We start from the raw sequence: 14,610 nt of genomic DNA, 5'->3' as shown, positions 1-14,610 counted from the left end.
TGAATCAATTTTAATTACGAATATTCAGTGAAAAAGAAAGAAAAAAGAAAGATTAATCATAGAAAATAACAAGATATGTCGATCCAATTACGCAATGGTTTAGCTAATCAAACTCTAGATCGGGTGTTGGAAGATTTGTTAGTTAGATTTGTGGTGAATGTTCCCGAAGAGGATTTATCTTCCATTGAAAGAATAATGTTTCAGATTGAGGAAGCACAATGGTTTTATGCTGACTTTGTTCGTCAGTTGAATCCCGATTTGCAAAGCATGAAGATGAAGACGTTCAGTACAAAGATTTTAGAGAAATGCCCGCTTATTTGGAAATGGGGTGACCCACAGGAAGCATTATCTAAATTCGGAAAATATAAATCGACCATACCGGTTCGTGGTGTTGCATTATTCAATAAAGATTTGAACAAAGTTGTGCTAGTCAAGGGCACCGAATCCAACTCTTGGTCGTTTCCAAGAGGGAAGATTTCGAAAGATGAATCTGACATTGACTGTGCAGTTAGAGAAGTAGAAGAGGAAACAGGGTTCAATTGCCGACACCTTATTGATGAAAACGACTGCATTGAAAGAAACATAAGGGGAAAGAACTACAAGATTTATTTGGTCAAAAATGTGCCGGAAGATACTTTATTCGAGGCACCTACTTATGAGATATCGCAAATCAAATGGTTTGACATTAAAACAATCCAAAAGAAATGTAAGACAAACCCAAACACTTTTTTCATTGTGGGGACTATTTTGAAGCCGATGACTAAATGGATTAACAAGAACAAGGGTGTATTGAACGAGGAAGAAATTATGTTACAGGTTGAGTTGAAATTGAAGGAGTTGTTGGGACTTAATGCTAAAGAACCAGAAGAAAATGTGGATGCAGGTAGAGAATTGTTGAATATTTTGCAAAAAGTTGGACAAAAGGAAAGCCAATCTGCAATATCACCAAGCTCTTCATACCAAAATAACGATCAACAACCACAGCCACCAATGGTTAATGTACCTGTTCCGCAACATCTCCATAACCAAATCCCTTTTTTTGCAGGAGCACACGCTGCTTTCCCATTTTACAATCAGCCTTTTTTCAATCCTATGTCGTTTATGCCTCCACAATTCATGCCTCATCATCCTGCATATGTTAGTCCACATAACCAACAACCCCCTAACCCTCAAAGCTTTCAGAAGCCCAAGACTAACTCGAAAGAGTTGTTATCTATTTTGACGGCTAAATCAGACAAGAAAAGGGATGACGAGAACTCAAAACAGCGCAAGCCGGTGGAAGATGACAATATCCGCTCCAGAGCACAACAATTATTGAGCGTATTTCCTAAAAAGCACATCAAAGAGACTAACACGTCAGCAGAGTCAGAGGTTGAGAATGAGAATGAACTTGCCAAGAAGCATTTGTTGAAGTCCTTGCGCAGATCTGCAACCCCAGAAGCGAGCACAACAGAGACTAGGTCTCCTGGAATGAGTCCAATAATAGACAATTCTTACCAAGAGCCATCCAACGAAATTGAAGAGTCAATTAGAGCACAACGTCAACAAGTCCCAGTAACATCAAGGAGAAAGATAAAATTACTAAAGAGATCTGATAATGAAGCATCTGCAAATTTGTTGGAGTTATTAGGTCCGAAAAAGACAGAGAGTGTGGATACAGCAAATAAGAACCCAGATGCAGGCAACGAACTATTAGGATTACTTCATAAGAAGCAGGAACAAAACCAGGAACTGTTGCCCAACGTAGAGAGATCATCGACAAGAAAAGAAGAGCTGCAAAACACCTCCAACGAATTGTTAACTATGCTTAAAAAACCAACTGCCGCAAAAGAATCCACATCAGAGTCACGATCCCAAAATTTGCTTAACTTGCTTAAGAAGCCAGAATCACAAAATGCACCAGGAAGCAAGGGGAAGGATCAAGCTTCTGGCGACCAGTTGGCTGACACTCACCTACCAAGCTACACACAAAACAACTTGCAACCTCAACTCAACAATTTAAACCCTTTACCAAGCCCCATGAACTTCTTGTCGAGTCCAGAGCAGAAGCCACAACAAGCATCACAAGTATCTTCTGCGAACCAATTATTGGGCTTGCTTCATAAAAATGGTACCGAAAGAAATAAAAGTATAACATCTCCGAACGAGTTATGGGGAACAAGTACTCCTGGTTCCACAGGGGGGCCCAGCGTTGGAGAGGCCAATAAACATTCCAATGCCACCACCGGGGGTCCGTTCAGAAGTAACGTGCTTTCTCCAAATCTAGACATTTGGACGAATGATACAAAAACATCAAGCTTGCTGGGCAGCCAGTTTCAAATCCCAGAGCCAAGTAGAAGGAGCAGTCAGTTATTGGATTTATTGAACACGAATAGAGATCCAGTGCAAGATGCTCAATATTCGCAATCTAATTCGAATAACTACAACAATGGAGGTATAGAAATTGCTAGAAGAGATTCTCCATCTGATAAGTTTGAAAATTTTGAGGATTTCGAGGACTATAACGATGGATATCAGTTTAATGATGAACTTCTTGATAAAACATACAGGAATTTTGATATCGCTAGTGACGAAGAGGATGTTGATTATTTAATTGACCCTTTGATTACACATAATGACAAGCTGCTGCATCAAGACAACGAAATCAAACCTTCGCTGGTAGATAACCAGAATGATCAACCAAAGAAGATAAGAATTTTGAAGCCTGGTGAAAACATTGACAATCTTTTCGGTTCTCAAGGAAGTAACGAGCCTGGAAAAGGGTTATTGGCTTTATTGAATGGTGGAAAGGCACAGTAATCAAATAGCTCGGTTTTTCTTTAGTGTTGTTTGTCGTTATATACAAAAGAAATTTTTTGCATTTAATTGGATTCTATTTTTATGTTTTTTCCGTCGTTGTTCTGTAGGAAGAAGGGTATTTTCTGTAGAACTTACTGCATTAATGCCATTAGGTCCATCGACTTTCTGAAGCTCGTGTTTTCGTATGTAAGTTTTCCCTCTATATCGTTTGATAGTTGCATCTTTCCGTGCTTCCCATGCCAGGTTGATATTCTCTTGGGACGCATTTGAACTATGCCATGTTTTATCAACTACCATCAAGTCCATGATATTATCATTGATAATGCTTGTTTGGAGAATGTTTTTCTTCATCAAAGCATTCAATTTCAAGGCCAAGGGAAGACGATAAATCAGTGCACTTTCATTATCTAATTTCAGCCAGTTTGTGCTGCAAGCATAGTTATCAACAATTGGGATGTCTGTTTCGATACATGCTAAATCGCACGATTCTTTGCCTAGAGCAAATAGACTCATTATTCCGGTTTTTGTTACTTTGGTGTTTTCTATTTTCAACACAGATAGTTTCCATAATTTCCTATTTTTAATAGTAGAACACAAACTAGCAATAAAAGTATCGTCAATATGGTGATTGCAAAGACTCAAACATACCAAATTAGGAATATTGAAAAGTGCAAAGTACTCATCACGGGATAATTTAATCAAGGACAAGTCGAGAATAGTAATTGGTTGCCAGATATCCAAAAACTTTATTGTATCATGTAAGTCTATATTGCCGAAAACAGTCTCAACACGATGCAAACGGCATCCCGGAATCAAGTATTTACCAATAGCCTGTCCCCGTATTCCCTGTTCTAACAAGTACCTATGAGCCCTAAAATCCTGAAAAGAATGGAAAAATTTAGCAAACTTTGCATACGTTTCTGGAGAGTCCTGTCCAGTCTTTACAATGATTGTCCATACTAATTTCCAAATTGACCATGGTGCCGAAGCTATCAAATGCCAACCTATGTATTCCACATTCCGAGCCAATTGTTCAGCACACAATCTTTTTAGTGTCGGCATTCGAGCAGATGCATGAGTTCTTGTCGCTGATTCAATAACCGGTGTAACAGTTGTCCATAGGTACGGCTGAATCAGGGTTTCAAAATCAACAAATTCATTGCTTGAACCAAGTTTGGTGGCCTTACTAAAGTATCCCTCTTCATTTCTTATGGAAAGTTGTCTTTCCTCTTTATCTCTATTTGATTTTGGCTTCCGTGGTCCACGTCCCGTTCTTTGCCGTTTGTTGTTTCTGTTACGAACAAAGCTCATGGAAAGTAAGTGTGTGCCACATGTAGTATATACCGAGTATTTGAAACTTCAAATGAAATATAAAACAGACTATAAACAGAGGAACGAGAATGCACCCAAAAAAAAAAAAAAAGAAGAAAAAAAAAAATTGTAAAGACATCTCTTACTCTCTCTCTCATCTATCCTCATCACTGGAACACACACCAATTATGAAGCTTGACACTTCGCATATGAGGTATTTAACCTCAGACGATTTTAGAGTTCTACAAGCTATAGAACTAGGATCTCGTAATCATGAGTTAGTGCCAACTCAAATGATTCACTCCATCGGAGGGTTAAAGTCTCCATCAGCAACAAATCGAGCTATAGGTGATATTGCCAAATTGAAGTTGATTTCACGATTGCGTAATGCCAAATATGATGGGTTTCGTTTAAGTTACAACGGGTATGACTATCTTGCATTAAAAAGTATGCTAAACAGAAATACATTATACTCGGTTGGTACCACTATTGGGGTTGGTAAGGAGTCCGATATCTACTCTGTCAGTGACCCAGAGGGTGTACAGAAGGTGTTAAAGATCCATCGTTTGGGTAGAACGTCTTTCAAAACAGTAAAGAATAACCGTGATTATTTGAAAAATAAACAAACTTCGAATTGGATGTATCTTTCCCGTTTGGCGGCTGCCAAGGAGTACCAGTTTATGGAGGTTTTGTATAATAATGGGTTCAATGTACCGCAACCATTTGATTACTCGAGACATTGTGTTATGATGGAATGGATCAAAGGCATACCCATGAAACATTTGAGACAACATAAGAATTATAAAAAATTGTATTCTGATTTGATGGGGTTCATTGTTAGATTGGCTAAAGCTGGGTTGATACATTGTGATTTTAACGAGTTTAATATTCTTATTAGGGACGACACCGACGGCCATGAGTTTGATTTTGTTGTTATTGATTTCCCACAATGTGTTTCTATCGAACACCCTGACGCCAAAGAATATTTTGATCGTGATGTGCAAGGTATCCGAGACTTTTTCAGTAAAAAATTTAGATACAATCCACAGCATGACCCAACAATGTTTGACACTGATGGTTACGGAGATGGGTATAAATACGCATATCCTAATTTCAAGCGTGACGTTATTAGAGAAAAGAGTTTGGATGTGGAAGTGCAAGCATCAGGATATGCAAAAAAGAAGACTGGAAACCGCGAAGATAAGGATTTGGAAAAGGCCGTTTTGGGAATGCGAATCAAGGTTGACGAAGATGATGATCTTTCTGAAATTGATGATGATGAAGACGTTGCCACCGAAGATGAAGAGGAAGACGAAGAGGAAGAAGAAGACGAAGAAGAAGACGAAGAAGAAGAAGAAGAATTGTTTGAAGATGAGGAAGAGTTCGATGAACAGGCAGAGGCAGAAGAGAACGAAAAGATTATAGAAGCGTTGTCCAAAGGTGATATGAAGCTTAAAATGGATAAGCTAGGAAATTATATACTCGATGAATAGAAATATACAAATTATATTGTAAAGCATTCTTTTTTTTTTTTTAATCAAATTTATTTTTACTTTCTGTATTAGTGGATGACTATACTAAATATACACACATAGTAAGGGGGAGGGGTGAATGATGTTAAAGGGAAAAAAAAAATATGGCGTAAAACAAATGACATTCAACATCTAGTTTACTTAACGGGTAGCCATACCTTTGGTGACAGCTCTCTTCAAAGCTAATTCAGCTTTTCTGTAGTCGTCAGCAGAAGATTCTTCAATTTCCAAAGTTTGCAAAGCATCAGACAAAGCAGCTTCGATCTTGTCCTTGGCAGATTTCTTCAATTTAGCAGACAAGACTGGGTCAGTGACAGTAGATTCAACGGAAGCAACGTAAGCTTCTAATTTTTGTTTTTGTTCGTGTCTCTTGGCGAAAGCATCATCGGATGATTTGAATTTTTCAGCATCAGAGATCATTTTTTCGATTTCTTCAGTTGACAATCTACCAATGGAGTTGGAGATGGTGATGTTAGCAGATCTACCAGTGGATTTTTCAACAGCAGTGACCTTCAAGATACCGTTAGCATCAACTTCAAAAATGGCTTCCAAAACTGGTTCACCGGCTTGCATTGGTGGGATGTTTTTCAAGTCAAATTCACCCAACAAGGTGTTTTCAGTACAGTTGACACGTTCACCTTGGTAAACTGGGAATTGAACAGTGGTTTGGTGGTCAGCAACAGTGGTGAAAGTTCTTCTCTTGATGGTTGGAACAGTGGTGTTTCTTGGGACAACTGGGGCAAAAACGTTACCTTGCATAGCAACACCGAGAGACAATGGAATGACATCCAACAATAACAAGTCTTTGGTGTCATCGTTAGTGGATTGACCGGTCAAGATAGCACCTTGAACAGCAGCACCGTAAGCAACAGCTTCATCTGGGTTAATAGATTTTTCCAATTGTTTACCGTCAAAGAAGTCAGACAACAATTTTTGGACTTTTGGAATTCTGGTGGAACCACCAACCAAGACAACTTCGTCAACTTGGGATTTGCTGATTTTAGCATCTTTCAAAACTTGTTCAACTGGTTCTAAAGTAGATTTGAACAAAGCAGAGTTGATGTCTTCAAATCTGGCTCTGGTAATGTTGGCAGAGAAATCTTCACCATCAAACAAGGAGTCGATTTCAACAGTGGTTTGGGTACCAGAAGACAAAGATCTCTTAGCTCTTTCACAAGCAGTTCTCAATCTTCTTAAAGCTCTAGCATCGCCAGAAATATCGTTACCGGTCTTCTTTTGGAATTCCTTCTTGAAGTGTTCCAACAAGTTGGTATCGAAATCTTGACCACCCAAGTGAGTGTCACCAGCAGTGGCTTTAACAGTGAAAACACCACCAGTAATGTTCAATAAGGAAACATCGAAAGTACCACCACCCAAATCGAAGATCAAGACGTGTCTTTCTTTTTCAGATTTACCGGCACCTAAACCGTAAGCAATGGCGGCAGCAGTTGGTTCGTTAATGATTCTCAAAACGTTTAAACCGGCAATGGCACCAGCATCTTTGGTGGCTTGTCTTTGAGCATCATTGAAATAAGCTGGAACAGTGACAACAGCTTTTTCAACTTTTTTACCGATCTTGGCTTCAGCAATTTCCTTCATCTTGGTCAAGACCATGGAGGAAATTTCTTGTGGGGAGAAAGTTTTGGTTTCGTCCAAGTATTCAACTTCAATCAATGGTTGACCGTTGGATTCAACAACTTTGAATGGCCATGACTTGATATCTTTTTGGACAGATTCATCGTCGAAAGCTCTACCAATCAAACGCTTAGCATCGAAAACAGTGTTCTTTGGGTTCAAAGCAGCTTGATTTTTAGCAGCATCACCAATCAATCTTTCTTCACTAGTGAAAGCGACAAAAGATGGAGTGACTCTGTTACCTTGTTCGTTGGCAATGATTTCAACAGCAGAATCATAAGTAGCAACACATGAGTAAGTAGTACCTAAATCGATACCAATAGCACCTTGGAAAACACCGTCAGCCATTTTATTAAGATTATGTATAAGTGTAGGTTAATTGAAGGGAAAGAGGAAAAAGAAAGAAAGAAAGAAAGGAAGGAAGAAAAAAAGGGGAGGAAGAAAATTTTGTAAGAAGATGGTGAAAATTTTTTTTTAGTGCCAGAGTGAAAAATTAACCCAAAGAAAGAGACAAAGAAAGCCACTAAAACTATAATGAGCACCATTATAGTGGTGGAAAAAAAAAGAACAAGAGTGCGATGACCACCTGTGTGCAGGACACTGTTCACCCGGCACCCAAATCTCTTTTTACTTAGATGTAGTTGCACCCTAAACAAAAAAAAAACCCACTCTATTTGTTACTTCCAGAAACTATCTTATTAATCTCATACACTGCTATTCCAATGTTGTCAACAGTGCCTGATATTTGAATTTCTTGAGTTCTGGGTTTGTTGAAACCACAAACAGGTAGCACATATATCCAGCATTTTGATTGGAATCTGATAGAATTAAGAGTATGACCTCCTTTCCCTAAAATGGCCGATACTTGAGTCTCATTGTACACCAATGTAATAGATTTGTGTTTTGATAAGTTACTTTCGAGGTTTGTTTTCTTGCATATTTCTAAGTGGTTGAGTGAGTCAAGCGGTGAGATACTGAGTTGCTCGTTTATTGTACAATTCATGAATTTTGAGATGAAGTCTTGGATATCTTTGCACTTACAAGTAATCAGACCTTGATGATAGCAACCATTTAGTTGGAAAGCATTCAATAGAGACCCCTTGATGGTTATTTTCTTTTCCACTAGATTCTGAATGGTGAGAATTTTCTCAACTAATTCCATCTCGCAGGATTGCACAGTCAAGTACCAATGGGAAAATGGCAAACTCTTTTGAAACTTTAGGTTTCCTTCTTCCGTATCGGCCACAGGTGTCAGTTGATTTCTAAAGAGATCAAGTAGAATCTGTTGAAGCGTTGCAGTAGCCATCACAATCGCCAATGGTGGCTGTGAAATATCTCTTTTGGTCTCTAACGAAAATACGTCTGAGGTTATCAATAAATCCACCGCATTTGCAACGTCTTGTGTTGAATGGTCAGAAACTGGTATCATACTATCAAGATTTGGTTGCTAAAGAGGTTTTCGAACACCTAAAGTCTCTTTCTCCAAATATTGGACCTTTTTTATTTTTTATTTTTTCTTTTTTTTTTGCAACAAACTGTATATTAAGTATTAAAAATTAAATCAAATTGATAAGAAAACAAAACTAGAAACAAACTCTATCTCTTATATATAGTTCTAGCAGCTTCATATAAAAAGCAATACTGGTACACAGTCTGCACCGTCATCATACGTTGGTTACGTAGCTGACAGACAGATTGGTATACTAAATCCTTACTGGCTATTCTGTCTTCGTGCACTAGGTTTCGAAACTTGTCTGCATCTCTAAACAAATGATCAAAAGCCATAAATGTTCCAGATCTACCAACTCCGGCAGAGCAATGTACTATTGGCACAAGCGGTTTGCCAGATTCGATCAATGGCTGATTGATCTTATAAACACTGCGCGACAAGGCAATTAACGGTTCGATAGATGGAGGCACTTTGGCATCTGCCCATTTATAATAGTAGTAGTGATAAACTTTTTTGCTCTTGGTGGGCGATTTCAACTCCAATTCGGTTATCAAGTAATCTTCCAGTTCCTTGTGATTCTCGCCAATGTTTGTGAGAGTTAATTTTTCATACTTGATACCATCCTCTGCATTCTTGGAGGTGAAATCCCACGTTTCATGCAATTCCGGCCAATACCTGTCGCACTTTACCATTCCGTTTTCGACCAAAGGGGTCACCATTACAACAACAACCACGTCATTTTTTTGTTTTTCCAGTTCGTTGAAACACATTGCCCAAAAGTGGTGAGTTGTATGTTCCAATGGGCCCTGACATGCAATGTATCTGTTAGATATTTTGCTTGCTGTGGTTTTCAAGTGAATGTGTGATGCGTTAATATAATCCGAAAAGGATCCATCCACAACGGGAAGTTTCACTCTTGTTCGATCCCATGGTGTAACGTTGGTGTACCTATTTCTCTTGCGGTTAACACGGGATATCCCAGCACTGATCGACCAGATGGAAGTGGCGGCATTGTTCAACCCCTCCACTATACGCTGCGATTCAATCTCGTTCAATTCATTGAAATCTTCCCTTTGCTTGTGTGAGGAGATTGTAAGAACTGCAGGTGTGCTTTTCTTGGAGGAGGAGGAGGAGGAGGAGTCTGAGTTTTCTTTGCGGGATTCATTGGACGTAATAGCCGTTAGCCCAGTTGTCACTGCTGTTATTGGTTTCTTGAATATGTTCATCTTCGTGAATGATATTGGAAAAGGAATAAACTGAAACATTGTTACACGAGACTAATTTTTTTTTTTTTGGATTGCTCAATCAAAGTAGGTTATGTGTATGTCTTTTTGATTCTCTCTCTTTTTTTTTTGTCCTCCTTTGTTTTCTTTTTACTTTTTTTGTCAGTCCCTTTGGTTAGGTTAGTTTTCCCCCTTAGTAATACCGTGGTATCTGTTATACACTGTGAAGACAAAGTGTAGTTTGTGCTTTTGTGTGTGTAAAAATTATAAACGGAAACTCCAAGAGAAAGTGTAAGCCCCAACTGGAGAATGAAAAGAAATTGCAACAACCCAAAACTGTGATAAGGATTAAACGAGGAGGACAAAGATAAAGAAAAAACAAAATAATTGATAATGATAGTGAATTTCGTGACGATGATGACAATATATATATATAAATATAAAGCAATCCGAAGAAAAGGGGAAGGAGAAGAAGAATCGTATCTCTCGTTACTATACTACTACACGATGCACATAGGCAACAAAAACCTTATTGGGATATTCGCTTGTACCAACCAACAACACGAATAGACGCAAGGCTAGATCAAATAGAAAGAAGAAAAAGAATGCCCTATCCTGAAGCAGTTGTGAAATGTTGGTTCCTCCTCGACTTGGCACGCTCTTACACACCCCTGAATCTTTTAGCATGACGATCCGGTCAGTCGCAGCACTCGTGCACTTGCAACCGTCGATATCTGTAACTACTACCACACACCATAAAAAAAAAAAGAAATAAAAACAATTAAACGAGAAACATGCAAATGATCAAGGTCGTGCCTTATCGCAAGAATCTTAACTAATGAGAAAACCAAAACCAAAACCGATACTACTACTACTACAAAAAAAAAAGGTGGCGATACAACTACAGAAGATATTTCCTTAATCTCTCATCTTTTCTTATCAATAGAAATCATAGCGAGATATTCTCTTTAGTTTTACACACCACTAATATTTGTGCATCAACCTCATTGGGTACTGATTTATTTTGTGATATCGTTTCTCGGATTATTATTAATACTAGTAGTATCACCATCATTATTTCTACTATTTGTATTGCATTGTCGCATTCAGGATCAAAGAGCCAAAATACATACTAGCAATGAGTCAACATCCAGCCCCCGCAACAGCAGTGAAATTGGTTTTATTGGGAGAAGCTGCAGTAGGAAAGTCGTCGTTGGTGTTGCGATTTGTGTCCAATGATTTCCAAGAAAACAAAGAGCCAACTATAGGAGCTGCGTTTTTAACTCAAAAGTGCACCATCGGTGAGCGCACTATAAAGTATGAAATCTGGGACACTGCTGGGCAGGAGCGTTTTGCTTCTCTTGCCCCGATGTATTATAGAAATGCCCAAGCTGCTATTGTCGTTTACGATATTACCAAACCAGCTTCATTTATAAAAGCTAGACATTGGGTTAAAGAGTTGCATGAGCAGGCTAATAGAGATATAACGATTGCATTGGTTGGAAACAAGCTTGACTTGGTAGAAGATGATAGTGCAGAAGATGGTGAGACTTTACGAAAGGTGAGTGTCGAGGAAGGGCAAAGTTTGGCTGATGAAGAAGGTTTGTTATTTTTTGAGACCAGTGCAAAGACTGGCAATAATGTTAACGAGGTATTTGTGGGTATTGGAAGCAAGATCCCGAGTGTGACGGTTACTGGTGGCGAGGCTCAAGAAGGTTCAAATGGTCGCAGAATTGATTTGACTGCAAACACTGATAATGCTAATGCTCCAAGAAGCACATGTTGCTAAATATAAATAAACAAGGAGACTGAAGTTAAGGTAATATACAAATAGGCAAGTGTGTACAGATCTCCATGGTGTTGTTTCTTTTTTTTTTTTGTATAAACATGTCGTTATGTGAATGGCCATGGTTATTTGTATTTTGTCAGTTCAATTCTATATTATCAATGTTAGAACTTGAATGTCTTTGCACTGTAGTCTTGGCATCGTTTGACATTTGTATTTCATTTGTCTCTCAATTTCATAAATACTCTTGTCAGGTACGACCAAATTGCTAGTCAATATAACCTTTGTTAACAATACTAAATAACTGCACACTCTTTTTCTGTGAGTGGCACAGTCGTGCAATTTTACACAGTGATAAATCAGTTTTTTCGAGGTTTTCTGCGGCGAATAAAAAGCAGAGAACGTGCAAGAAAACTGTGGTTGGCTTCAGAACATTCTACACAAATCAGAACACTGCTAAGTAAACAATGCCTACCTTGAAAGTTGCATACATTCCAGAGCACTTTTCCACGCCACTATTCTTTGCTCAACAACAAGGCTACTACAAAGCACACGATCTCAGCATTGAGTTTGTAAAAGTCCCTGAAGGAAGTGGAAGACTAATTAATTTGCTCAATTCGAATGAGGTAGACATCGCAATTGGGTTGACAGAAGCTTTTATTGCTGATATTGCAAAGGGTAACGAAAATATTCATGTTCTAGACACTTATGTCAAATCACCTTTATTGTGGGCTGTCAGCACCGGTTCCAATCGTGACGATGTCACCGACGCAAAGCAATTAAAAAGGATTGGGGTGAGCCGAATAGGATCAGGGTCGTATGTGATGAGCTTTGTTTTGGCCCATCAATTGGGGGTTCCTTCTTTTGACCAATTTCAGGTTTTATCCAATTTCAAGAATTTACGGGACTCTGTAAATTTGAAGGACGGGGTAGAAGGGTCAGATGCATTCATGTGGGAATACTTTACCAGCAAAAAGTATTATGATAACCATGAAATCAAACAGATTGATCAGATATACACTCCTTGGTCGTCATGGGTCGTTGCAACATCTTCTGACTCTTTGCAAGCTAAATCGGACGTGATCAAGAACTTTATTGATGCCGTCAACCAAGGAATCCAATACTATAACGAGCACGTCGATGAGGCTATAGAATATATCTCTTCGAACTTGGATTATTCCGCAGAAGATGCCAAAGAGTGGACCAAGACTGTTGAATTCAATTCAAGGATCGGAAAGACGCCATTGGATTGGGACACTATCGTCGTCAAGACTAAGGACACATTAAAGTTGGCAGGCGTTTTGGCCGAATCAGACGATGTCATCTTGAAAAGATTGAATTCTAATGTTAAAAAGACAAACTTGTGATATTCCACTACAAAAATTTTATTGCTCAATAGAACTAAACAGAGTAATATTATAGTAGTACAATGAAACTTCTTTATCTCACTTTAATACACACCCAATATTCACACTTGAAAACAAATGAACCCAACAGCTTTATGTCCTTGCAATATGTGCTTTCTATGTCAGACTCATGTTTCACAAAGTCAAAGCCCATATTCTTGATTAACTCAAGCAAGTCTTCGCGAGATAACTCTAACCCTTTTTTGATATCTGGTATAGAGACATTATCTTCTCTATTAATGTAGCTGACATTGTAGTCACCCTCAAAATGCCACAACAATGGACCGAAATTTATCCATCTGCCACCATTTTTCAAAACGTGGTTGATTGCTCTCACATACTCGATGATATTGCTTGCTGTGTCTAAAAAAAAATTCGTAACAACGACGTCAAAGCTATCTTTGCTCGAATTCTTCAACTCAATGGCAGCCGGGTCATTCAAAGTGTCGCTCGGTTTATTTGGACCGTATAATTCAAGAAACGAGCCGGCAGTTATTGACATCAATTCTTCGTATGCAATACTGGGAGTTTTCTCCTTCAATTCTGAGAGGACCGCAAACGGTGCCACATCGGGGATTGTGATGCCCCTTGTTTGATACTTTCGCTTTACCAAATGCGACGATCTCGATAAAAACGGAAATATCGAATGGCTGTGAGGAAACTGGCTGTGATTCAATATAAAATTTGATGCCAATAGCATGTGGTAGCTGATCTCGTTTCCTTGTGTCCAAAATCCTCTTATCACCAACTCCATAACCAATCGACCCAAGCCACAGCCAGGGTTTAATATTCTGATTGATTGTCGCGACGGCTCATCAGGATAAAGCTCTTCCAACTCGCTTATGATTCGAGTGAATGCAACGTCTCTTTCAGCTTGGCCCTCGTCACTCCACTCTCTCATCAATTGCAATAACGTCGTGGAGGTTATCTCAAACTCTCGAGGGCCAGCTGGATGCCAATCTAGAGATGTTCCAGCAACACCCCAGTCATTTGCAATGCTTGTAGATAGTAATTCCGTAAATCCACGATTTACTTCGATACACTGTTTTAACTCCCCTGTGTGCGCTTCGTACCATGGAAGCAAAGCTCTTTCTTTCTCGGTCATGGCTCGAAATTTTATTAGTCTTGGTTTGATAATGTGCTCGAATTGGTGCCTGAAAAAATTGTAAAACGACAGTAAAGTGGCCGTTAAAGCTTCATATTCATCGGCATTTTGGCTCATTTGCGTCTCGAATGTTTTCCTGTGCTAAGTAAATCAAATTATACCTTATCGCAAGATCTGGAAAGAAAAGCATGTACAACCTCCTCAACTGGGAAAATAGAAAAAAAAAAAACAGAAAGAGAGAGATCTCCTGGTCTACGCGGGACATTTGCGTGCACATTTTCAGTTTTATATTTGCTGGTGTCTTTTTTTTCCTTTTTTTTTGAATCTTTTTCGGTTTTCAAAACAAGATAGATAGAAAGTTTG

At 38.8% G+C, this 14,610-nt stretch overlaps 9 protein-coding genes across 9 annotated transcripts; 4 read left to right on the top strand and 5 right to left on the bottom strand. All coding sequences in view use genetic code 12, as the record gives it.

Moving 5' to 3' along the window:
* Positions 1-75: 75 nt before the first annotated feature.
* Positions 76-2,799, top strand: DCP2 (decapping enzyme complex catalytic subunit; the record flags this gene model as incomplete). Its single annotated transcript, XM_711120.2, has 1 exon — positions 76-2,799. One exon carries the CDS (start codon positions 76-78, stop codon positions 2,797-2,799), a length of 2,724 nt encoding a protein of 907 aa, XP_716213.2.
* A 36-nt stretch (positions 2,800-2,835) lies between these two features.
* Positions 2,836-4,110, bottom strand: CAALFM_CR08110WA (uncharacterized protein; the record flags this gene model as incomplete). Its single annotated transcript, XM_711118.2, has 1 exon — positions 2,836-4,110. The coding sequence occupies one exon, from the start codon at positions 4,108-4,110 to the stop codon at positions 2,836-2,838; it is 1,275 nt and encodes a 424-aa protein (XP_716211.2).
* Positions 4,111-4,199: 89 nt separating this feature from the next.
* Positions 4,200-5,603, top strand: RIO2 (protein kinase; the record flags this gene model as incomplete). The annotated part of the gene is made up of 1 exon (XM_711117.2): positions 4,200-5,603. One exon carries the CDS (start codon positions 4,200-4,202, stop codon positions 5,601-5,603), a length of 1,404 nt encoding a protein of 467 aa, XP_716210.1.
* A 180-nt stretch (positions 5,604-5,783) lies between these two features.
* SSB1 (Hsp70 family ATPase) lies at positions 5,784-7,625 on the bottom strand (the record flags this gene model as incomplete). Its single annotated transcript, XM_711115.2, has 1 exon — positions 5,784-7,625. One exon carries the CDS (start codon positions 7,623-7,625, stop codon positions 5,784-5,786), a length of 1,842 nt encoding a protein of 613 aa, XP_716208.1.
* A 322-nt stretch (positions 7,626-7,947) lies between these two features.
* CAALFM_CR08080WA (uncharacterized protein) lies at positions 7,948-8,706 on the bottom strand (the record flags this gene model as incomplete). Its single annotated transcript, XM_711114.1, has 1 exon — positions 7,948-8,706. One exon carries the CDS (start codon positions 8,704-8,706, stop codon positions 7,948-7,950), a length of 759 nt encoding a protein of 252 aa, XP_716207.1.
* A 167-nt stretch (positions 8,707-8,873) lies between these two features.
* On the bottom strand, positions 8,874-9,992 carry PTP1 (tyrosine protein phosphatase; the record flags this gene model as incomplete). The annotated part of the gene is made up of 1 exon (XM_711113.1): positions 8,874-9,992. One exon carries the CDS (start codon positions 9,990-9,992, stop codon positions 8,874-8,876), a length of 1,119 nt encoding a protein of 372 aa, XP_716206.1.
* Positions 9,993-11,088: 1,096 nt separating this feature from the next.
* On the top strand, positions 11,089-11,739 carry VPS21 (Rab family GTPase; the record flags this gene model as incomplete). Its single annotated transcript, XM_709123.1, has 1 exon — positions 11,089-11,739. One exon carries the CDS (start codon positions 11,089-11,091, stop codon positions 11,737-11,739), a length of 651 nt encoding a protein of 216 aa, XP_714216.1.
* Positions 11,740-12,203: 464 nt separating this feature from the next.
* CAALFM_CR08050CA (uncharacterized protein) lies at positions 12,204-13,103 on the top strand (the record flags this gene model as incomplete). The annotated part of the gene is made up of 1 exon (XM_709124.2): positions 12,204-13,103. The coding sequence occupies one exon, from the start codon at positions 12,204-12,206 to the stop codon at positions 13,101-13,103; it is 900 nt and encodes a 299-aa protein (XP_714217.1).
* Positions 13,104-13,176: 73 nt separating this feature from the next.
* On the bottom strand, positions 13,177-14,364 carry CAALFM_CR08040WA (S-adenosylmethionine-dependent methyltransferase; the record flags this gene model as incomplete). The annotated part of the gene is made up of 1 exon (XM_709126.2): positions 13,177-14,364. The coding sequence occupies one exon, from the start codon at positions 14,362-14,364 to the stop codon at positions 13,177-13,179; it is 1,188 nt and encodes a 395-aa protein (XP_714219.1).
* Between the last annotated feature and the right edge of the window lie 246 nt (positions 14,365-14,610).

The sequence above is a fragment of the Candida albicans genome, chromosome R (genome assembly GCF_000182965.3).
Source record: "Candida albicans SC5314 chromosome R, complete sequence".
Classification (NCBI taxonomy): domain Eukaryota; kingdom Fungi; phylum Ascomycota; class Pichiomycetes; order Serinales; family Debaryomycetaceae; genus Candida; species Candida albicans.
The sequence above is the reverse complement of the archived record's forward strand: the minus strand, read 5'-3'. Positions and strand labels throughout refer to the sequence as shown.